Source organism: Enoplosus armatus, chromosome 7 (genome assembly GCF_043641665.1).
Source record: "Enoplosus armatus isolate fEnoArm2 chromosome 7, fEnoArm2.hap1, whole genome shotgun sequence".
NCBI lineage: Eukaryota > Metazoa > Chordata > Actinopteri > Centrarchiformes > Enoplosidae > Enoplosus > Enoplosus armatus.
The window spans coordinates 15,532,668-15,557,636 of record NC_092186.1 but is presented as its reverse complement, the minus strand read 5'-3'; the positions used below and the strand labels follow the sequence as shown (position 1 = coordinate 15,557,636).

Below are 24,969 nucleotides of genomic sequence, written 5' to 3'. Positions count from 1 at the left end.
TTTTTAAAGTGCCGTTTTAATTATGGCAATGTTATTGTTAAAAATACTCTCGAGAAGAAGGCGTAGAAATGTGTTTTTACTTTTGATATCATGACCGTATATTTTGGACTTTGGTCATCATCACTTACATTTACTGCCGTGTTATCCTTAGAAATACCGGCCAACAAGTTACGTGCTGTATCTCTACTATTCTGCACTTGTAACCAGATAGATACACCCTTAGAATGAACAAAATTATAACTTTAAAGTAACTTTAATGCAATTTATACAAACAATAGCTCATTGCACTACACAGTAAGCAATACCATCCAAAAACTAGGCTACTACAGAAAACTGTACATTGTTATTTTACAAAAGTAATGAGTTCAGTTGGCCAATTGTGTGTATCAAATCTGTTCTGCATCAACAAGGCATGCAACATTTTGAAAATTTAAGACAAACTACATAATTTGTCAATCACAAGTAGCTTTAAAGTGTCTGGAGCATGTGTTCTTGTACACCCAGTCTGAGGAAAATTGACCTTTTTCACAACAGAGATTATGACTTACTAAACTAATAACATTAACAATGGCTCAGTTTTTTAAATTTCCAAAGAAGTAACACCGGTGTCCAATCATGTGCAATACCAGGGCCTTAAAAATACATGGAAAAAAGACACTATCAAGGTTATTACACCGTGTTTTTCCTGCTATGACGTGTTGTCTGCTGTGTAAAAGGCCTTTACTAGTTCAGATGCCAGTTCTTAGTCAAAATGTTTGAAATGTAAGGAATCAGTCAGTTTCTCTTTGACTCCAATGAAGACACAATAGTGTCAAAATGTTTGTCTGTTTGCACAATTAACGGCTGCGAATCAATCAGTGTGCTCCAGTCTCTGTTTATTCTTTGGGAGTTCTTTGAAAAGTTCATTTTTTTTATTTACTCATCATAAGAGAGGGTTCTCTTAATTTTCAGGCAGTGAATATCTCCTTTACCTTTAATTTATTAGAAAAAAAACACACAAGTGCCTCACATACAAATAAAGCTATATATGAGAGAAAAATAATAATAATGTGGAATTAAAACAGCATTTCCTCAACTCTGGCATGTTTCTCTGCATATTTCTTTACATTCTTCCCAACAAGTGCAAAAAAATAAATAATATGTGACCATGTCCTGCACAATTGTTGTAAATATTGTGCATTTCTAGTTATTTCTACAAATGATTATCAGAGGGATTTTACTTGTCATCCTCACTTCTGATCACAGCAATGGAACCAGGATAAAGACAAACACTGTTGAACACCTAACTGGTAACATCTAGTATGACCAGTATGACATTTAAATTCATGATCAACTATTTGTTCATCCTATCATTGTATCTGCACATTTAACCCCAACATAGCTCACTGGAAAATAATTCAATTGCACAACACAAAGCCTGACCAGTTTTCATACAGTTGTCATCACATTTTAGGCTCTATAAACCCAGACCTAGTCACTAACTGGCACTGGGATTCCTCTGGATTCAGGTGTCCTGAGCAGTGGGTCTGTGTGATCGTCTCTCTTTGCTTCAAGCCACCATGTTGTCATCTCCCCCTTTCCCTGTTTGGTCAAGGCAAATGATAGTGCATGAGAGAAAGAAAAGAGTCATATTGCAAAGCATGTGTCCCTTTGAATTTTAAATAAAGCCATTAGGGTTTGGTGGGGGGCAGAGAGCAGCAGCTGAGGCCACCTCTTAGCAAGACATTACTAGTGTCAGCAATGCAGGCCCTCTCCTTTGGGACTAAGAAGTAAACCCCTCCCCCATAATCACACTGGCACCACCCAAAAAGAGGGCTTAGGTTACAATGTAAATGAAAGCAAGTAGAACTGGATAATACAATACTTCCCTGAAAAAGAGAGCAAATACCAGACACACCCAGTCTCTTTTCCCTTGGAGGGAAGTTTTGAATTCCCTGTGATCTTTTCAAATCTCAGCATCATAAATCCTTTGTCTCTTTCAATCAGTTTCAAAGGAGGTACACCAGCTTGGATGTGATTAACAGTTACCTCTGTTACAGCACATATCAAAGAAGGTATAAATAGCATTATATGCAACAAAGCTTATCACCTTAATTAGGTTTAATTCAAGAGATGCTGTGGATGTACACTCTATTGCCAGTGTATTGGTTTTACTTTTATTTATTTATTGCGAGAGGTGTTTGTAATATTTAGCCAGCCCATAGTGATATCATGGGGTGGACAAAATAATAGAAATACCTGTCATTATGACACAATACAGTTCAACAGCACTGCAAACTGCAGCCTCCAAAATCAACATTAAGTTGAATACCTCGCTAAAACGGTTTCAACAAAAACTGTTATAACTTTTATATTATAACCTTCATGAAGGTAGGATATATTGCAGGGCTGCTGTATTAGATTGCATTAGCTTTAGCTAGGTGTACCTAATAAACTGGCAACTGAGTGTATTTCAGCTCTGCCCAGTGAGATGTGCTTTCCAACACAATAAAAGGTCCACTCACTATAGCAACCACCATGAGCATGACCGGGAATGTCCTGAACGCAACCCTCACTTCAGTGTTTTGTGTCGAGAAGCATGTTTTCCAAGTACAAATCAAAGCTACAGAGCAGCCACAGGAAGCTCAATATACATTTACTGTACTGGTGGTTCTGAGCTTTGTCACTGCAGCCAGCTTAATATCTCAATATTCTTCAACACAGGTTAGATATAACATGTAATATGAGAATATAATGTTACCTTCACAGAAAGTGTTCCTCTGCATGTCAGAACGTAACCTCTGAGTGTGTGAAGCAGGTCAGCTGTGGCACCGCTTACCTGGATTTTCAGAGCTATGAACATAATTATAAAGAAACACACAGCATATGATATTATATGGTAATATGAACAATGCGTGCCGTATAGCAGTTTTATCTTTTTGTATTATCTTGGTGCATCATTACGTGCAAAATGTGCTGCAACTTTGTCCCTCAGTTTTTACTTTTACAAATCAACATTATTTGTATGACACAATGGGCTGAACAGCCAACCGAAAAGAATACATATAAAACCACATTATATAGTATAAAACAGATCTATTAAAATTAGTTTGGTTTGTAGATTGTAAAATTAAATACACCACGTCAGACAAACTGCACATACATGTTTATATACCAAGAATGTATTTCACACATAATTTCACACTTAATTAAATAATTCTTTACATGGTGACTTAAAAGCATGTTTGCAAAATGTGAATGGCAAAGTACTATAATGTGTGTACCAACCTAAAATTGGTATGACTTCCTTACAAAGCTCTTTAGGTCAGGTGAGGGCTCGTATTTAGTTTAACATTATATTTATCATTAAAGTTTAAACTTTAGTTTTTTACTTCTGAGCCTACAGTCACTCAGTGCTTTAGCTTTTCCATTATCACACTAGCTTAATGCAGAGGATTAGGTGCCTGGTGAGCACATTGTCCATCGTCTATGTAACTCTGCTGTGTTATGTTAGTGAGCAAACATGGCGACAATCCTGTGTGGCACAATAGCAGCAGCGACAGCCAAAGGCCAAAGGCTAATTCTGAACTGCCATTGAAGCCAGTTACAACAACACTGAATCAATGCTGAAAATATCAAGAGAGCACACAAAAGTAACGTAGCACAGTTGTACAGTAAATATTACATTAACCCGATTTTTCCTGAGACTAACTGTTCCACTTTGAGACATTCATTAGATGAAAGGCAGTGTGTATAATCCTTCATTACCTTCACTTGTTGATTCCATGCGTGACGCTGTGTTGACAGTGTCTCCAAACAGGCAGTAGCGAGGCATTTTGGTGCCAACCACACCAGCCACAACTGGACCTGGCAGAATAAACAGCAGTGATTGTATTTTTTGTGGATAATATTGTATATATGACATAATGTGCATAATTAGGTTATTTAAAGAGTTACTTTTACCCACATATACAGTATGTAAATATAAAGCTGTCATGATTGCTATAATGATAGAACAAGTCTTATATCATATACAGTTTTATAGCTACATGTATGTGTTGCTAGAATGATAATGAATGTTTTTTATTGGTTTGTACAGACTTGAAAATAATGCTTTGGTCTTGCCGGTGAAGTAATACATGTTTTTGAAAGTATTCTCCAAGTTAAAATTCTAATTACAATTTATTTACATAGACTTTTCTTTTCCATTAAGCTTCTCCTGTATGCATACAGGTTGTTTAAAGTTACTCTCTATCACATTCTGCAACCTTTGACCATTGTCAAACTGTGAATGTGTCCTCCGAAAGCCACTTGTTATCTGAACCTCTGGAAAATTATTGCACAAAAGATTGTCTTCCCGCTATTGTGAATCAGAAATGTCTCATAACTTATGTCCTAATTGAATTACATTGAATTAAAGATGTTTCTATGAGGCTGTAAGGAGGTGTTCAATGATTGGACTGCCCTCAACCTTCAGATTATATGTGTCTTTTTTAAACTGAAGCACACTTCGATCGGGACGTGGTAAACAGGATGTGTTCGAATACACTGATAAATTGATGCTGGATACAGATGAGATGTCCATAATACCTGAGTGGATGCCGGCACGTATCTTCAGCTGTGTGTTTGGTTTGTGAGGGATCTTGAAAGTGTGGCAGACGCTGACCAGATCAAGAGCCATGCTGGCTATCTCTCCAGCATGATTGATGCCATTTTCTTGAGGGACCCCAGAGACCACCATGTCTGGACGGTTAGTCATTATTCCATGAAAAGAGACAAAACAGGAAGAGGGAGAGCAAGAGATGAACAGATAATAAAATGTCAGTTCAGATAGTCTTCGGACAGTAAATCCTTTAATCTTTTGTCCTTATTTTGAAGCTGAGATAGTTTTTATTTTATTTTAATGGTGCTTTATGAAAATGATGTATCACTTTGTGTTAGTGGTTCAAAATCAGTTTATCATCCTTACTTACAAGCATCGCCTATTGTCTCCACTTTGTAGACGTCGTAATTGTCAATAATGTCATCGAAGGTGGTGTAGAGCTGGTTGAGGAAGTTCACGACCTGGTGGGGAGTGCTGGCACCAGACAGCTGAGTAAAGCCGACAATATCACTGTCACAGGAAAGTAATATAGTGTTAGTCATCTGTAGTTCGACAAACAATCTTGAAACAAAAAAAGAAGCAAATTACATGTAACATAACGACATACAGAGGGGAAAAAATGAAAAGAATTCAATCTATATCTTTCCCTGTTATTTCAACGTATTTGAGCTTTTGAACATGAGCGAATGTCCATTAAAAAATAAGACTCTATGTAATGAACATGTTTTACACAACACAAACCTGAAGTAGACGGTGGCATTAGCGAAGCTCTGAGCCTCCGCTGTTCGACCTTGACGAAGGTCATCAGCCACCGGTTTTGGTAACATACCTGCACAGGAATTTCATGGTTTGAAATATGTCTGCTGAAAAATGTTTATTCTTTGGTGGCATAGAAATGATGGCGGTGCTGCTTCTGCACCACTAGATGGCAGTGAGCGCATGTGATTGTGTTTTTTTAATACTTCATGTGAAAGTAACTTTTTTGAATTATTAACTGACATTAACTAAACAATAAGAACTCTGCCTTGAGCAATTTTCCATATGCTGCACTATTGCATGCACATATTGTAGATGATGAATATCTTTGCACCCATTTTATAGTTTACTTTTCATCACCCCTTTCATAATGAGCTATAAGTAAAGACCGGCTTGCACTAGATATATCAGTCGTATCTCTGCAACGCCACCAAGACAAATTCCTGAAAGCAGTACTCGATAGTATGATTCTGCTTGGGATCAATAATTAGAGCCATGCAACTCTTTCACTCCACGCTGTTATCCTGACTCACTGTATAACAGCCGGTCTGTCCTCTGTTTCTCTTGAAGAAGGTCCTGTGTTCTCTCAGCAACTATGGCCTCCAGATGTTTGCTGTACTTCTCCATCTGCAGTTAAAGAAACCCTGTTTGTGTCTGAAACTCACAACAATCCAGATGGCACAAATAACATTTACATGTTTTTCCTTTGCATTTGTCTTTGAAATACAACCATTTGGGGAAATGTTTTAAAGGTTTTGATCCAAATAATGTCACATTGAATTTGGTATATTTCTTGTAATATTCATGGTTGATTTAAGGCATACTATGTATCTGTACACCAATATTATTCCACATTTTACCATATTTCAGTGGGTTATTACCAGGTTCATCATCATGTCCACAGGGCTGACTTTGTGTGGGTTCATTTTGTCGAGCATCTTCTTCACCTGCTCAAACGTGGGCCTCATGGTGGCGTTATGAGACCAGCACTTCTTAATAAGCTGCTCAAGCGTTCCAGAAAAGAGATTTATGTATTTATTCAAGAGCCAATTAAACAAGAGCAGAGTTAGCACCAATATCACATTTCTCCCTATACAGTTCTAGCTACATTTCCAACATTTGCACATGTGACAGACCTCACAGTAGTCTCCTTGACTGGGACAGTCTGTATCTGCCTTGCCAGCTTTAAGTTCAGGCAGAGGGGGGCGCCACATGAGATCCATCCTCACTCCCTCAGCCTGGTCCTGTTAGAGAGGACTGCTGGTTACAAAGCAAAGATCAAAGGGAAGCCGAAGGTTGTAATCTACAGTGAAGGCTGTCATACTCACTGAAATGAGGTCAGAGCGAGTTGCAATCTCAAGGAGAATCATGGAGTAGCTGCGGAGAGGATGGAAAAGTAGAAAAAGGATATTATTTAGTGCAGTTAGTAAGATTCAACAGCTACACTTTTCATATGCATGAAGAAGCTTGCCTGTCCACCATAACTCAATTTACACATCTTTAATCTAACTGTATCTAATTTCCATGTGGTCCAAATATTGCAATCCAAAATGAACTGCTTATACTGACACTCAGACACACCTGTAGACATCGGCTGCTGGTGTCATATTCGAGCTGCTTCCCAGCAGGACCTCTGGGGCACAGTATATACGATTTACATCCCCACAGTTGAAGCCACTACTGACGCCCTCAAAGTCCTCCTTCCTGTAGGCTGTGAGCCCATAATCTGAAGCCAAACACAGATAGATATAGTCCAGTGACACAGGATGTTGTTTTTCACTTTGCCTCGATAGTAACGTTGCTGACGGTGCGAGATGTGGCTAAGAAGAGCAATGATCCCTATAAAGATGTTTTATATGTTGATTTTTGACTATGAATGACTGCTGAAAACAAAATATAACAATGACAAAAACACTTTGACTTGGCTTGCCAGGCCGCTGACTCAAGTTGTGTCAGAGGATGATATTTTGTTACCTGAGATCTTGCACACCCAGCGGTCATCAATAACACAGTTTCTGGAGTGAAGTCTCCCATGAAACATCTTGTGCTGGTGGAGGTACAACATCCCGCGGGCGATGTCAGTGGCAAAGGACAGTCTGCATGAGGAAAGAAACATTCTTACATGTTTCTGTTGTTGTTTTAAATCAAAAGTAAAAGTCAGGGCATATGATAAATAACACTGGGCCGTGCCACACCCTAAACACAAAAATGCAATACTGTATGTCTCACAGCTTGCATTGCGTTATGGTCTATTGAGAAAAGTAGTAGTAAGTCTTTTCTATGACAGATTTATCCTTTGAGTTATTGTTGAATTGTGGTGTTAAATAGAGTCTGGAAGGGACCTCTTCACACCAAATTCTGACATTTCCTGCTGACATCTGCGAGTGGAATAAAAGAAAACACACACCACAAAATCTTTCATCTAAACAACAGTGAGCAGTGGTTAGACCATGATCTTCAGCTCCTAGATGTGAGCATGAACTGTACAAGCTAATAAAATGTATTACAACCATTAACAACAGATCTTTTAATGGTACTGCTACTACGAAGAAGAAGATCAAGAAAAAAGGGAAACAATGAAAAGATCAGAATATCAGCTACATTTTCAACGTGTAAAAATTGAAGCTGCATGTGATTTTTTCTCACCTGAAGCCCCAGTTGATGGGGATGTCATCATTCAGCAGGACATCAGACAGGCTTCCTTTGGGGCAGTGCTCTGTGATGATGCAGACGTAGGGGACCTCGATTGAACCACCAATGAACTTGCATAGATTGGGGTGGTCCAGTTGCCTATAACCAATATGAAAATGTAGATAAACTGTAGGACATAATTATGTCAGTAAAATCTATTTTTGTCTCTTCCTCTGCAGGATTTTCCTCACCTAACTTCTTTCACCTCCTTCCTGATGGTTTTAGAGAGGGTGAAATGTTTATTCTGGATGTGTTTCACTGCCACCGCCCTCCCATCACTGCAAGACAGTAAACATCATCAAGTCAGCTTAATTACCCAAATACAGAATATGGAAGAAAATCATCATCATATATTCGTGAAATGCAGAGGAACCATTCATAAAAATTAGCATTTTGTCAAGAACAGATTAAAATAATCTGCTGACCTTCAAAGGAAAATCTTTTTTATTGTCATTTTACTTCTTTCAATCGATTCATGAAAGTTAGCTGACAATTAAGGCAACTAACCCAATTAATGAAATAAATAAAGTTGTACAATATCTATTTTACTATTGCATTATATTACTTATATCACCATATAACAATACTGTACTGAATTAAAAATAACGCCTCTCACTAGATGCCTGGCTGGATGAAACCTTGTTTGAAGGAGGTGTTGACTCCGGTACACACGGTCACATCAGTAGTTCGACTGACGCTGGAGTTGCTCTTGATGCGCTGCAGGGTGGTGGTGCTGCAGAGGCCCATGCAGCACACTCTACCTGCAGACACCAGACAGTTAGGTGCTCATTTTACAGTTTACTGATATATAAAGTAGTAAAATCCAGTTCCATGCATGACTGTGTTTTATACATGAATGAAAATGCTTTTATTGGAGGGTGTAGAGCAATTAAGATAACCTCCAGGTATGACACACTCTTACTTACATAAAAATGATCACATAAAAAATATAGATCTGAAACAACAGCCACATCCTTGTCATTTTAAAGTGAAATTAAACGGATCCATTCCTGAATTCCTGGAGCTTTAATGCAAGCACAACTTTCTGTAAACAGTATCTTCAACTTCTTCAACAACTTCAGCGTGAGACATTTTACCAAATATTATGCTCTTGTAGTTGATGATCCAGCTTTCATCCCAAAACATCCTCTGTTTCTGGTACTGGAGCCACTGCAAGGAGGAAATTAAGATAAACACAATTAAGATGTGCATGTGTGTGTGTGTGTGTGTGTGTGTGTGTGTGTGCGTGTGTGTGTGTGTGTGTGTGTGTGTGTGTGTGTGTGTGAGTGTGTGTGTGTGTGTGTGTGTGTGTGTGTGTGTGTGTGTGTGTGTGTTGCACAGACTGACCACCATGGTTAGGATGAAGCCACTGCTGAAGAGAGCAACCGGAAGCCCGATGGCCACCTTGATAGTGATGGACATCGGGCAGATGCCACAGTCTGCAGGGCAGTTGAGACAGTTCTCCTCCGGCTCACAGACGTCATCCCCACACACTGAAACACGATCACACAGTTTACTTTTTTTTCCATCCTCTAAATTCAGTGGTGGAAGAAGCACTCAGATTGTTTACTTAAGTAAAAGCAGCAATACACACTGTAAAAATACTCTGTTACAAGCAAAAGTATTGCTGTCAATATTCTACTTAAGTTAAGTACCAAAAGTAAAAGTACTCATTATGAAGGCTATGAATGGCTAAAATCAGAATAATGTCACTGAATTATAATCATTGTATGTATAAATGTGTAAATCACTTCAATGTTGCAGCTGGTAAATATTGCATCATAATTTATTAGTAGATTTACATTTTGTAATAAAAGTATATAGTAACAGAAAATGGAAGTAAAGTTCTATATAATTGTACTTATATTCAGTACTACAAGTAAATGTATTTAATTACTTTCCACCACTGACTGAATTTAATTTGCAAAGATGGCTAAATTCATTGAGGCTCATGATGTTTCAAGGACAATTACAGATACATTAACAGATACATATGTGTATAAAAGTATGTATCTATCTCTCCTGCAGACAGTAGGTTGTTTTGGCTATCTAGGTATCTAACTATGTTTATTACTGTAACTCAGCTGATAGTGTAGCAGTTGTTTTGAAATGATGGATATTCTACTACAAGGTCACACACAACTTGATCTTTCCCCTAGTGTTTCTGTACAGGTTCAGGATGTAAACAAGAGTGTGTTCTTAATCTCTTTGCATGGTTAGTAAAACAACGTATTTATATAGTGCTGTATCGCTCAACACCTCAAACATGTTAGTTGATGATAGATGATCGGATCTGAGGCATTACTCAGCACATACTGTATGATTCAGCACATCAGAAAATGGAAACTTGGTGAGTGTTAGCAGGCTGACCTTGAGCACTGACAACAAGCACTTTGGACTCCAGTGCTGCGTGCATCTGTCCTATTTTGATATGAGCAATGACTGAGGTGACTCCCACATGGATCAGCACCACCTGCATGAGAAGACACCATGACAGATACTGTGGAATAATTTTTATATTAGGAAGTTTCAGCCAACAATTCTTTAGTTTATTTGGATATTCAAAAACAAAATGAATGTTCACAGTTCTGCAAATGATTCAGACTATTGACTATTATCATAGTTGAAAACAATGTACATAGAAAACAATCCCTCAGATAACTGTCACACTTTACTTCACTATACTTAATGCAAACAAGCTGTAGATGTGTGTCAGTTGTATAAGGAATCGTTAGAATATCTTCTCATACAATCCTAAAAAGATGTAGATGAACTGTCAGATATCAACCACAATAATAACACTGTATTATACATTAATTCATTTTTCGTTTTTCACTCGGTTGTCTGTACTTACACATTTACAGTCATTTGATAAGCCGCAACTCAAAGAATGGCTTTCCATACTCTTGTAATTTCCTACTAACAGACAAGTAATTACAACCTGCTGCCATGTTGTTTTGTGACACACCAGTGAAACAGACTGCAGGCCTCACAAAGGACGTGTCACTTTGATCAAACACATGACTTGCCTGGGTGCAAGATGAATTCCCCTTTAGACAACAAAGTTAAAGTTGAACACCTGCCATTTGACAGACTACCCAAAAAAGGTGCTGGACTGTACTGTCAGTGAAAAATTGTTTTTAACAGTTTAAATAGCTTGTTGTCTTTGTGTGTTAATGACAATACATAAAATAAATTAAATATTCGCAGGTATTAACATAATATGGACTGTAAGAAATACTACAAATGCTCTCCAAACCACAACACATGTAAAAAATTATCCACTCTTTTGAAGAGTTTTGTTTGGGTTGGCTCACCTTTGAAGTCCAGTACTTCTGGGTCATCGTTCCTGCTTTGGACACAGTGTGAGTCACTATTTTACCATCGTCAGGAATCCACGGGCCACAGATTCCACCTTGTTTCTGCAAAGAGACAACACAGCAGTTTGGAGAGGTTTTATTCCAAAATGCGCCCTTTAGACAGTTCATTCATGTGATAGCAAGTGCTGATATTTGAATAATTGTTATTAGCGTTCGTCAATTTGTAGTATAATGAAGTATAATTTATGATTCTAACTATAATTATATGTCTTTTATGCAATGTTTTGTTGCTGTGTAATGTTCTGATAAATCTTCAACAACCCCACAAAGGAAAATACATTTATTTTCACTTCTTCACAAACGTTGCAGCTTCAACATGATTGATTTCAAAGTCATGGTGCCTTGAGAGCAAATCTAGAAGAAGCATCAAACGTGACATCATATCAACATTTGTGTTGAAAGCTGAAAACGAACCCTCTGGGACAGAGTTTACACAAAGCAGATTGGCTGTGATGACAGAAACATGACGAAATGCGTAATTTAGCTCCATAACTCTTAAAGTCATTAAGCTTTTACAAACACTGTAGAATTTCAGCCTCTTAGATTCACAATAAGTCAATCATTAGAAAATCGTACACAAGCAGTTTTTAAAACCACAGATATTTCAAGACTCCAAAGTTTCCAGAGATACCAACATTTTCAGACAGTAAACAGTAAAGAAAAGGCACAAAACTTCAATAATGATTTCCTTCAGTGTTATAGTGCAGCCATAAAAAACATTGTGTCTTGAACTTTAACATTAATGTAAGAATTATACACAGAAGGTACAATGAAGAGTTGGAATAAGCAGATGTAGAGTATAAATGATAGATATCAATATATCATATCATGAAATACATGTCCATTTAACATTAAAGATAACACAACAGCTCTGGTGTAATCTAAAGATCACATTTGCTTGCTTTAGTTTTCTTTATATGAGGGAGGAGAACATGATGACAATGTGTGCTGTGTTTGAAACCAGTGTTGTAGACTCACTACCGGGTACCCACCATGAGGCCGAGAGGACAGGAGTGGATGTTGGCGTGATACACGCAGCAGTTCATTTCATTGGCGTTGTTCCAGTTTGCCGGGCACTCGTGTTCATGGCAGAACCTCTTTGCCTCTGACGCATTACTTGAAGGGAAGAAGGGTGGGTAGACAAATAAATTAATCAACTCAACACCCCATAATCCTATTTACAAAGGAAGCTCAAACAAAAACCTGGACATCAGCTCAGTTTTTGTAGAGCTTAAACTAGAAAATGAAAGCAGGTTTTAGCTAAAATACATATTTATGCAGATGTATCAGTCAGGAACAGGTTATTGATTATCTGTATTAACTTATTAATTGTAATTGTCCTCTTTCTTTATTTGTAAAATGTATTGAGAAACTGTGAGATTTTACACATACTTACTTATAAATGTTTAATTTATTATGTTTACACTATTCCTAGTGTTGTGGTTGTGAAGCAGTATGCCAGTACACTTCTGTGTGTGTGTGTGTGTGTGTGTGTGTGTGTGTGTGTGTGTGTGTGTGTGTGTGTCTTACTGATGTTGTGGGGACTTAAATCTGTTTTCAAAGTCTCATTGTGGGGACTCGCCTTCCTTTTGCAAATCATTACATTTTAAGAGGAAGGTTGGTGAAGGTGAAGGTTTGAAGTCTCCAGGAAATTAATGTAACATGACTGTGTGTGTGTGTGTGTGTGTGTTACCCATGTATGTATTGTATTTCAGCAATTGCATGGTCACCAGGAAGTGTCGTCTCTCAATCCGTAATTTTTTTTTTCTTTTACCCGGATCCCAAATATGTGTGAATATGTGGCTGCATTTGTGAGTGTGCATCCTGGGCATGGCGGACGCTCAGGATGCCAGGTGTTTACGTAACACACTCGCCTGAACTGGAAAATCTTGTTCCTGACTGTGTAGTCGTAGAAGGAATCTGAGGCCGTCACCGTGTACGAGACATTGAACTCTTCCCCGTTGGTTACTTTCTCTGGAGGACGCTGCACCCAGGCCATTTCCAGACCTGTGACAACACACATGCACGTCACCTGAACGTACACATTCACAACAGTGTACATATGCATGCATGTAAGGGATACTATGTGCTGTGTTTGCACATAATTCTGTTGAGCCCCACCTACTAAGTCACTGTAATCAATCCTGGACAAATGCTGTAAGCGCTGTCTCCTTCCTTTTCAGCCACAAGAGGAAAACCATCTGATTTTACAGTAAATACTCACACATAAATCACTCAAGCAAACAGAGACCAAACAGAGAAATAAATGTATAAAAACTCACCACCACAGCTAATCATGTTGTAATCATTTGGACTGTTGATCGGCCAACAGTCGTATTCTGTGTTGTCCAGATCATGCCAGCAATTTACTCCCTGCAGGCAAGATGGGAAGCTTGTTTTATGTAAAGGCATTTTTGGTATGTGTAAACTCATTTGAAAAAGCCTAATGTGTGTAAAGTGTTTTATCTGAGAGTCAGGGCAGGCCATGTGAGTATGTCAATGAATTAAATACACAACTCAGCTCTGTGAAGCCTTGTTGGATTTCAGCCAAAATGATTAAGAGTCAAATGAAACAGCAGCCAACATCAACATCACTAGCAAACGCACTATGGTGAATAAATGTCACAGCATTATCTTTTGTTCAAGATTGATTGCAGAATGTTTTATAATCGAGGAAAGCAGCCCCACTAGAAGCTGGTAAGTAAGCCAGCAATACACAGAAACACCACAAGTCCATGACCACATGCCTGCAGCAACAAGTGTTTCTGACAAGACAACAAAAGCAGGGGGGGGTTCCTCAGCAATAAATGAAAATGTGAATATTACACACTCAGTTTACACAGTAGTTTGTATTCCTTCCTCTGTATAACAAAGTCAGGAGAAAATGCATCATCTCTGCCCTCATTTCACATCATTGTTCAGTCCATTAACAGGTTAACCTTTGTGGTTATTAGTCCACATTTCTTCTCTGGAGTTAAAGCTGCTGTAATGTTATATTTGTAAATCCTCTATTAGGTGAGAACTTACCAGCAGGAAACACAGGTAAAGAGACGTCGCTGTCCGTAGAGCCATGAGGAGGTTTGCTGCTGTGGATGGACCCGCTCTGAACTGACTGACTGAGCGAATGACCAAATCTGTGTTTGTGTGTGTGTGTGTGTGTGTGTGTGTGTGTGTGTGTGTGTGTAGCCTCTCACTAAAGTACCCTTACCCAAATGTTTTTTTTTTTATTTTTCCTAAGGCCCACCCTCCCCTTGTCCCTAATTGTCCAAACAGCAGAAGAGGCTCTCCAATCAGTTTGATCATGTACTTGTTCACGAGGTTGTTCAGCTCACCTTCACCGTCCTACAGGTCAGAATCACCCAGAAGTCTCTGCTTCACCTGAACTGACCACCAGGCCACCGTCTCTACGGTTAAAGTCTCCTGCATGGTCTGATATCTGATCTATACTGTCTTAACTTAGTTTTATTTACCTGGGGAAAGTTTCTTTGACGCTTGATTTGAACAACCCTGGTAGACATAATTGTAGGCCCTTTAATGTTAACACGCTTTACGCTTTGGGCATTAAACCTTCAACGCACAATGGATTTTATTTAGGGTCTTCCTCAAGGTAACGTCAACAGGAAGCAGTTTGTGTACCAAACTAAAATGATTTTTGGCAACATTTTTAACTACCTTGCTTTGAGGAATTACAGACATGTTTTTCTACAAAACTCTTTTTTAACTTTTCAAATGTTGTTTTATTTTTTTTTTAAAAACAGCTTTTTCCAGAGCTTTCAGCCACATTTCACAGTCTTCCTTGGGATTGAGCTCAGCTGTGATGGAGATCTCACGAGCAAACACACAAAAACGTCCACCTATAAAAAATTCAGGCTAAAACTGGTTACATTTAAATTAAATTATTATTTAAATAAGGAACTATCTAATCTAATAAATAATGATGTCACCACCTGATTCTGCGATTTTCACTGAGGACACATATAAAAGCTTATGCAATGATTAAGTTGTAACCATCAGAGAGCCTGTATTTGTACATAATATGGCTAGCACCTTGTATGATAGCTCGCTATTACGATGATGTATGAGTGTGAATGTAACCAGGTGAATGAAATGGTTTGGATACGCTTTGGATAAAAGCAGTCCATTTCCAATTTACATGTGTAATGAACTGTAATATGTAGAGTGATTTGTGTCATTATCTTAGACTGTCACCTTAACCACATGCTATCCTTTCATTTTGACAATGTGTGTCAGCATGTGCAGTTAAACCCCTTTGCCCCCATTTACCAGGTATAATACTATGTGTATCATTGTGTTCAGTTGAAATGATATACATTGAATAATCATGTATCCAGGAACTTTGTAGGAGAATTCTGTAAATTATACATGATTTAACTTTGAACTTCGCCTCCCTATGAGTCCTCCCCTTTACGGCACAAAGGATATTTATATACCATCATACTCTGTGTGCTGATGGACATTCACCATCTCTGCCTACATCTGTTTGCCCTGAGAATAAGACCAAACCAAAAGACAGCATTTCTGAACATCTGTGAAATTTAATTGGCTTTTCAAGAATGCATAATTACAGCACAGCTGTAGAAAAAGGCCTGCCACACCACACAGTTTACAGTTCATGTTTTTGGGAAAGCAAAACCAGAGTGGCAGGCAGCAGTCACAACAGGTCTACAGAGGGCTCTACTGAGGACATACAGTACTCGCTACATAATGTTCTTGATGGAGACTACATGACTTTAATCGAGTCAAACCTCAACCTGACACAGAACTGAATGTCATTTACACCCTGAGTAGTTTTCTATGAGCAAAATGTACAGTCTTGAATCTTTTGTTCTGCTGTCAAAGGATGCTGGGGTGTTGAGGGGGTTCAGTCGTGAGTGGGATTTTACTGCACAAAAGGAATATAAGTATGAGTATGAGTATGAGCGGGGGGAAAAAACGGCTGTGGGTTTGTGGTTGCAAAGAGAGAAAGGTTATGAACAATAGGCTAGCATTTCAAGCATGTCCACGAGTAAATTAGAGGGAAGATTTGAAACTTTAACAGGATTCAATGGCTTTTTAGGGAGGAACCACGTATACAGTGTGTAGTATTAAACAGCACACTTTCTTATTAGAAATGACTAGAAGCACACAATGGTGGAATATAACTAAGTGCATTTACTCCAATACTGTGCTTCAGTACAAATTCAAGGTACTTACTTGAGTATTTCCATTTTATGCAACTTTATACTTCTACTCCAGTACATCTCAGAGGTAAATATTATACTTTTCACTCCGCTACATTTCTTTAGTTACAGCTTTAGTTACTAGTTACTTTTCAGATTACAAATATCATCCAAAAACATAATATATAATGGTAAAACCCTGACGTGCCCTGACGTTCTGCATAATGTGTTCTTTATACTTTTACTTAAGTAAGGTTTTGAGTACTTCGTCCACCACTGTTTATAACTTACCAAACATGTTTTAATGTTAAAATGTATTTCACTCTTCCTTTAGCCTATAACACTTCACCATTTTCCAGATGTTGATGAAGCATTTCAGACAATGTGACATTTACAGGACACTTTAAATAGTGTCAGGTTACTGTTAATCATAGAAAGTTTATTCAAAGGTTATTTTTACTGAGGCAAGTGCTTTGCCGTCTATTCAGAGGAGGATCTTGAGCGAATTTCCTCCAGCTCTTCAACCAATGATGTAACTGACTGAATGGAAAGTAAAGGTCACCCACTAATTGGCCTGAAGTGGCAGCTCTTGAGCACCAGAAATCTTAAGCAACGGTACTTCATCAACTATTGACTGCAACACAAGTCATGTAATATGAGTGTCAGATTATCCTTTGTGGGGGGGGGGGGGGGTTTGTTAGTACTCTAAAATCTGCACTGCAGTGTCATCAAAGGCTTTTACACTTGCCATTACAAGCAGTTATTATCAGTTAGTGACAGTTAATTTCACTTAAAATCAGGAGACAGTGTGACTCAGTCAAACAGGATTTACAAGAAATCTCATGGTTTGGTTTGTCTACCGTAGGTGCCAAGTGGGTGGTGCGTGCAACATTAAAAAAAAGGTACAGCCACTCTCACATTGTGAGGGTGACTAAATGCTAACTTCGGTATGCTAACATGCTCACAATGGCAATGCCAGCATGCTGTATAAGCAGGTATGCAGGTATAATGTTTACCCTTTACCATAGGGAAGGTATTTGATCATAAACCAAAGTATTAGACAAATAAAAAAAATTTGCACTGGAGGAAAAAAGAGGCGGACATTAATGTAGTCCAACATATTTCACTCAAAACCAAAAATTCATAAAATTGTGAGATGAAGTCTCATTCTGTATATTATTATAGATGCTGATGTTTATATTAGAGGTACCTACATAGTCAAAGTCATACTCCTTTACTGTAATACAGCTGCAAGCCCTTTCGTGTTTAGTGAAATTAGCCTCTATGCTGCTAGTTTGTGTATCATAACATGTCATTTCATTGGGAAAGAGAAAACATATTGTACACATTATCATGTTTGATGTTTGACCAAAAAAACATGAAACTCGAAAAGCTGTTACTTAACAAAGTGAGTTATTTTTTATGATTTTAAAAGTCCAACAGTTTAAAAGTTACACTACACAGGAATGACTATGAATGATCTCGATTCAATAAAGAAATACCACCACTGAAGCTGTAAACCTTTCCACTCACTGCTCTCATATGTGGCATTCCTACACTCCCAAGATAGCTTTAGTGATGTCATCTCCTTTACAGCAGTAGTGACTTAAATACTGGACAAGAGTCATCTGAACCCTGTCAATGATTTAGCAGTGGAGTCGTCAGAGCAGCCTTGTGTGTCTATGTGTGTGTGTCTATTCAGTCATATTCTCTTCGGTTCCTCCAGGTACTGTATGCTGAACCTCCCGCAGGAATCCAGTGTGTCGCAACATAATTTTACAGCCACTGCACTCTCAGGTGAGCAGCTCAGAGCAACAGCAGCCATTCAAGGAGTTGAAGCGGATGTGTTAAAATGCTACAGGAAGAACAAGTTTGCCTCCATGATGTGCTGCAGGCGGGAGTTTATCTGTTTGTTTCTGTGAACTGATAAAAGAAGACAGATGGGACAAGAAAGGAGACTCTGTTATCTATTCCCCAGAGGCAAACCTGCTTTACAACAGAAAGCGGGGTGTGAACCAAAATAGCAAATAATGGCCAAAACACTCAGGTCACAGCATGCTAGCTGTCATACAGTTGAAATTACTTCACCTCTTCTTGAAAGCATCTTACAGGATGTTCAAATAGGTATATAGTGCAGCAGTTTACAGTATTTTGTGTTTAAAAACAAGAAATAATCTTTAAAACTGTGCCCTACCCAAGAAAACTTACAGTTTTATAGTACCTGACTCCAAACAAGTTACATTTCTCAACTAGATCATCAATTACAGTATTGCTTCCTCACAAGCTACACAGGAAGTAAACTACAGGGTCATTCAATCAGATGTACACGCATTTATATCAGGGAGAAAGTTAAGTCACCCTCTGTATGATTTTTACCCTCTTTGGGGGTTAAAGTAGAAATGTACGGCTGTCTGCTTCATACTGGGTTGTGTCTTCAGCCATTGGAGCACAGTTTAAATAACCCAAAAAGAGCTGAATGAAACAGCAACAGGAATCTCCCATTGCACACTAATGGGAGTTATGCATCCCAAAACTGTACAATCCTGAAAAAACTGAAAAAAGAACATCTTTGCATCCATTTGGGGAATTAGAAGTGCATCAAGGTCTCTTCTTATCTCCATCTCACCACAAATCCAGCTCTATGCTGCAATCACTGGCCTGCAGTGTCTCTTCAAGAAGGTACTTTTAATCTGAGGACAACAACGACCCCCTGAGACCAACTGGAGACGATGGTGTCGTTTCTCTTTCAAGTCAACTCCAATCTGTGTCTTCGCATGGTACGTCCAGTCAGAGCTGAACAGAAGTTCTGGTTAATTCTCAACAAGTTCCATTTTCAGGTCTTGAGTATGCCCTGATCGTCATTTTTTGTCTCCTCTGAGGGAGGTTGACTGTTGCCCGTGTCCTGAGCAGAGCTGAGCGGCCTGGCGTTGGCCTTTGTTGACCGCTGCCGCCGTGTGCCGTTACCGATGCAGCGCAGGAGGTTCTTGAAGGTTGTCCACATTTCCTCGTCCTTGTAGGAGTAGATGCAGGGGTTCATGACAGAGTTGAGTACAGCCAAGAGCAGCAGCCAGCGTTTCAATTTCCTGACGTTACAACTCGTACAGTTGAGGCCATCCAGCAGCAGAACCACCAGGCCTGGAGTCCAGCAGATGACAAAGGCCCCTTCAGGAGAAAATACATCAAATTACACACAGTAATCTACAGTGAGCCAGTGGATTTACTCCTGTTTCCTACAGGCTGCTGACTGTTCACTGTGGGTATTAAAAAATCAAAATTCTTCAACTAATCAAACCTAAATCAGAATGTATTTAGTGGTTTCATGTACTGCCATTAATGAAGCTAGAACAGAGAAAGTAGAGCAAGTAGAGCATTTTAGCTGAGTAATACCATTACAACAAGCAGACACAGGTTGGGAATACAACGCCATTATTGTGTCAAATACTTAATGCTGCATGTTTGGTAAATAATATGGGAGGTCACAGGGCTACTGAAGCAGACAATTAGCCGTCTCTTTCAAACATGTTTGGGCACAAAACAGAGGCACTAAGAGATTTCTGGAACTGAAAGGAAGCCACAAGCAGCAACTTGTCGACCAACAGGGATGTTGACACTACCAGCATCTCTACGGCTTCAATACATCTGCAGAGCAAAAACAAGTACTGTTCTATACAGCTGTCTCGTTCTCTTTGTCTCACATACACAAGCATGGGTACATGTACACACAGACAGAGAGGGTCTGGTGGGAGTGTTGATCTCAGTTTCTATGTTTTTCACTGCTCCCCCAGGCCAGAAAGTCATGCAGTAGTATACCACATTTCTACAGTGAATTTCTATTTTTATTTTCATTCTTCTTCCTCTCGTCTTTTTTCTGTGTCCCACACATGTCCCAAAATAAAGTGAGCTGAGTGGAAATTGAGTGAGACCCCATTTAATGGTCTTCTATTGGCAGTTTCTGATGTAGTGGGAGTATGAAAGTGGACTTTCTTCCCCTTTAATCTCTGACAAAGAAAAAAAAACTGAGGGTTTTAGGGACACACGTTTCAAGCATATGTTCCTTTTCTCAGTTGGTATTCATTTGACGATGTTGGTTGTACAAAATCTGACTCTGCATGGTCTAGTTTGATGCTTCACTTGACAAACAGGCCCCAACGCTCTCAGATACAAAACAAATAACTGGCTGTCAGCTACTAAACTACAAGAACGATATTTTACCAAACTAGTGCCATGAAGAGAAGACAAGGAACTCATTCTTTATACTCATTTGTTCGACATTAAAGTAACTAAATACTTGATTAAAGTGCAAATTTGCACACACATTACACATGTATGAATGTTCTTTACTTCTCAGGTGTTTGTTTGCCAGAACATGCAACAACAGTAACAATGTCCAATTGTATCCCTATCCAACACTTATGCACTCATTCATTTCACTCTGTTATAACAAAGCATGTGTGGGCTATGTGTCTCTGAACCGGTTTGTCCAGTTGAGATTTCCGCATGAAGCAGACAGATTTTCACAGTTTTTTTTCTCTATCTGATATATCACATGAACCTGAACCACAAAGATTTCCTTCCTTTGTCACTTTCCACCTATCAGTGCGTCAGGAACTTTTTTTTTTTCACACAGCCATCTTTACAGGGAATTTAACAATGACGCTTGTGTAGTTGAACCTCCATAAGCTCAAGGGAACTCTGTAAAGCATGTGAAAGCAATTGTCAAAGTCCTCAAGTATAGGTTCTATAGGAGGGGACGTTCACTGAAGGCCAGTGTGGTGTGGTGTGGACAGTACGCCACACAGGCTGAGGAGCAGTGTCCTTGCAGGGAGAGATAATTATACAGCAGTCTGGAATAAAGTGTGTACAGAGGCAGACAGCTCCTACGCTACACATAGTGTATCGAGCCATCTGGCCCGGGCAAGCCAAGTGTTCAAAGAGACAAAAAACAATGACAGACCATTATCCTGCAGGAGTCACAACAACTATCCCATATATGTTTTTGTATGGATGACTGTATGAAGAGTGTATGAAAACAAAAACTGAGCACATTCAACACAAATGAATTAATCTAACCTGCAGTGCTATCTAAAATGCACCAGTCTCACCAGAATGTGATGGTATGTCAACTTATTATGTGCATTGTGTGTTGTGCTTTCTTGAGAATATGCATTTAATGCCCTATTTTGATGCTCTAGTAGAAAATGCTATTGTTCCGCTCTAGAAGGCAACACTGGGAGGAGAACGATTTGAGTGCTGTGCCTCTATTGCAAAGTATCCTGTTGCAACACCTAGACAAAGAGAGCCAGACCAGGATATCTGACGGCCTCATCTAGGATGAAAATGCATGAGAAGAGAAGGAAACCTCAGCCTTTTGTGCTTTGTTACTCTGAGAAAAGAAAAGAGTAGTGCTGCTGCAACTGTAAGTCGGTGAATCGATTAGCGATGAACAGAAAGAATATGCTTCTTTTTCCTGTTTTACATCCTTTAACCTGAATATCTTTGAGTTTTTGACTGCTGGTTGGACAGAACAAACAATTTAAAGATGTCGCAGTGAATGATTGAAGAAGTGATAATGGGTTATAATGAGTGCTTAAGCCACTGGGCAGAAAACAAACTAAAATAATCAGACGGTAAAGTAACAAATAACACGAGATACATAGAAATAAAATAAACATTTTGCTGACTCCTCTTTTGCTCAAATGAAGTTTACTGACAGTGTTTGTGTTATTATGCTCAAGGTTTTCTCTCATATCAGAAAAACATAGATTACAATCCAGTGTGTTCAGCAGTGACTCAACTGCCTGGACTTTGTGGCCTCTTTAAACCCTGACGAAAGACACACAGCTGTACTCCGCAGCTACTTACACCTGACTAATCTCTGACTCACTGCTGTATCATCAGTGATGATGATGATGATATGACAACATTTTTACGATCAGCACCTACCAAGCACAACCATGACCGTCTTGATGAGCTTGATGGGTGTCCTCTTGCGGTTGATGGAGCCGCTGGTGTGTGGCGTGAGCATTGACGTCTTCCTCTTGACGTAGGTGTAGATCCTCATATAGATGGCCACCATCACCAGGAACACCACCAGGTTGGATGCAGACCAGAAGATCAGGTAGCTCCGGCTGAAGATGGGAGCCAGCTGGGAGCAGTCGCTCAGGTTGCAGATGCAGTTCCAGCCCAGACTCGGCACAGCCCCCATGAAGATGGAGATGGCCCACACCAGCACGATCAGCAGTGTCACCCTCCTCTTCGTCAAGTTGCTGTGGACTTTCCAGTTCATGACGGAGATGTAGCGCTCCAGAGCTATTACCAGCAGGTTAGACAGCGAGGCTGAGAGACTGATGTCCAGAAGACCTTGACGGATAAAGTATCCTTTGACTGTAAGTGTCCGCGACACCTCCCCTGTGTTAAACATGAGGTACACGTACGCTATGCCTGCCAGGAAGTCCGAGGCAGCGAGGTTGGCAAGAAGATAGTAGAAAGGGTAGTGAAACCTCTTATTGGTGATGACAGCAGCTATGACCATGGCATTGGAGACCAGGATGAAACAGCAGAAGAGAGAGCCCACCACCTGCACCAGGATGAGCTGGGTTTTGTCCCATTTATCGTCAGCGCCGCTGTTGTGGTAGAAGAAGACCATGGACTCATTATAATGACAGCTGTGGTTCTGTTGGGCCATTTTAGATGAGAGTCTGTGATATGACAAAGAGAAAACATAAGAAGCGGAACCATGTATCAATTGAAGAAGAGCTGAAACGATGGGTTAGTCGAACTACAGAAAAGTAATTGATGAATCATTATTTATCAAAAATGCCAAACTACTTCTTACCTTCTACTTCTAAATAAGAATTTTCTGCTTTTCTTTGTCTTGTGAGACAGTAAACTGAATATGTTTAGGTTTTGAACAGTTGTTTGGACATAACAAGATGAAGACGTCACCTTGGTTTCTGGGAAATTAGGATTGTGAAAAATTATTATTTTTCACTATTTTCTGACATTTTGTAGATCAAACAATTGACAATCAAGAAAATACTGGGAGATTCGTCATTAATGAAAATAGTCATTAGTTGCAGCCTGAAGTTAAAGAATGCCTAATAAATTATATTTATAAATGCCTTGTAGGCAACTATGTGGAATTAAATCTGTCAAATTAAAGCAAATGTAGAATGGGATGATCAGAGTCTGAACTGAAATGCCAATTTTACTGAGACCAAGACCGATTAAGTGACTTGCAGTGGTGGAAGAAGTATTCACATCCTTTACTTGAGTAAAAGTATCCTTAAGTAAAATGCCCCCTGTGACTGTTAAGCTATTATATACAAATTGAAATTATTATTATTAAATGTAGCAAATCTTCATATTTGTGAAGCTGGAACCTGTTAATTTATAATAACACATCATATTTGTATTTTTTTTGTGTGTAACTAAAGGTGTCAGACAAGGAGTAAAACATAATTCCCTCTGAAATGCAGTGGAGTAAAAACTCAAGTACAAGTACTTTAAATTTGTACTTAAGGACAGTAGTTGAGTACACGTACTTATTCCACCACTGGTGACTTGACTCCAAAGGCAAGTGCACGATTCAAAAGCCTGAAGCTGATTTGAATAAGATTGAAATCACAGTAAGCTCCATTACTAAAGATAGTGACCATAGAAACATTAAAATGGGAGTCAAAACAATGCGCTCAGTCAAGAGACATGAGAAAGGTCCGTAGAGTCATTCTGAGTTTTCTACCTGTACAAACATTCCTTTGGGTAAACACTACAGATATGCTACAAAACAAGATTTCTATGTAATACAGTCTAAAGGACAGTTTTCTTCCGTCCTTTTTTATGCAATGAACTTTACAACTACCTGTCCGACTTGGTTTAGCAAACAAAATGGGACGAGAAACTCCCACAGGAGGTACTGACAAAGAGAAATAAGATCTTGCAGAACACAAAAGGTAAATCAGACAAAACAAACACATTTGCCGACAGAAGCCAAAATATAATCCAAAAAGAAGAACAAAGAGTTACCTAGAAGAACAATGAGCCAGGTGAGTTTGGTGCGTCAGTAGACTTGAAGTTGCGAAACATTTCGTGCCGACTTAAAGATCATGTTCGCCCTCCAGCAGTGCGCCTCCGCGGCGGTGGACGGGGGAAGGTGACAGCAGCGAGCTCCGGGACAAAGTGAAGCAGGAAAGTTGAGCGTCTTCACTTTGAGCCTTCAGCTCGGTGACGTAGAGGGCGTGTGCCACCCACACACGTGAATTCCTCCGGTTGACCGCACGAGGCCCCTGCGAGCGCACGGTCCCATCGTTTTCATGATGTGCCCGATTTATTTTTCTATAAATCGATAGACAATTCTACTGGCACTTGATTCATTTTCTGT

At 39.2% G+C, this 24,969-nt stretch overlaps 2 protein-coding genes across 2 annotated transcripts; both read right to left on the bottom strand.

Annotated features, from left to right (window-relative positions):
• Window positions 1–1,376: 1,376 nt before the first annotated feature.
• On the bottom strand, window positions 1,377–14,481 carry LOC139287744 (atrial natriuretic peptide receptor 2-like). Its single transcript, XM_070908912.1, has 23 exons — window positions 14,437–14,481; window positions 13,692–13,782; window positions 13,278–13,416; window positions 12,402–12,525; window positions 11,347–11,451; window positions 10,400–10,502; window positions 9,377–9,522; window positions 9,127–9,199; window positions 8,646–8,790; window positions 8,221–8,307; window positions 7,985–8,128; window positions 7,313–7,434; window positions 6,920–7,064; window positions 6,667–6,715; window positions 6,475–6,576; window positions 6,220–6,339; window positions 5,872–5,965; window positions 5,324–5,411; window positions 4,953–5,092; window positions 4,570–4,722; window positions 3,748–3,846; window positions 2,741–2,832; window positions 1,377–1,581 (listed from the first exon to the last, which is right to left on the bottom strand). The coding sequence occupies exons 1-23, from the start codon at window positions 14,479–14,481 to the stop codon at window positions 1,471–1,473; spliced, it is 2,517 nt and encodes an 838-aa protein (XP_070765013.1). The 3' UTR covers window positions 1,377–1,470.
• A 4,062-nt stretch (window positions 14,482–18,543) lies between these two features.
• On the bottom strand, window positions 18,544–24,754 carry lpar3 (lysophosphatidic acid receptor 3). The gene is made up of 3 exons (XM_070908285.1): window positions 24,615–24,754; window positions 22,533–23,287; window positions 18,544–19,751 (listed from the first exon to the last, which is right to left on the bottom strand). The coding sequence occupies exons 2-3, from the start codon at window positions 23,272–23,274 to the stop codon at window positions 19,423–19,425; spliced, it is 1,071 nt and encodes a 356-aa protein (XP_070764386.1). The 5' UTR covers window positions 23,275–23,287; window positions 24,615–24,754; the 3' UTR covers window positions 18,544–19,422.
• Window positions 24,755–24,969: the final 215 nt, after the last annotated feature.

Excerpts from the sequence above, each read along its gene's own strand:
- LOC139287744 (XM_070908912.1), bottom strand. The coding sequence starts at position 14,481 with ATGGCTCTACGGACAGCGACGTCTCTTTACCTGTGTTTCCTGCTG. Across the intron at positions 7,065-7,312 it reads CTGGGTGTGCAAGATCTCAG|ATTATGGGCTCACAGCCTAC; the intron begins GTAACAAAATAT and ends GTTTGGCTTCAG. Across the intron at positions 3,847-4,569 it reads ACGTGCCGGCATCCACTCAG|GTCCAGTTGTGGCTGGTGTG; the intron begins GTATTATGGACA and ends TTATTCTGCCAG.
- lpar3 (XM_070908285.1), bottom strand. The coding sequence starts at position 23,274 with ATGGCCCAACAGAACCACAGCTGTCATTATAATGAGTCCATGGTCTTC. Across the intron at positions 19,752-22,532 it reads GACGGTCATGGTTGTGCTTG|GGGCCTTTGTCATCTGCTGG; the intron begins GTAGGTGCTGAT and ends TTTCTCCTGAAG.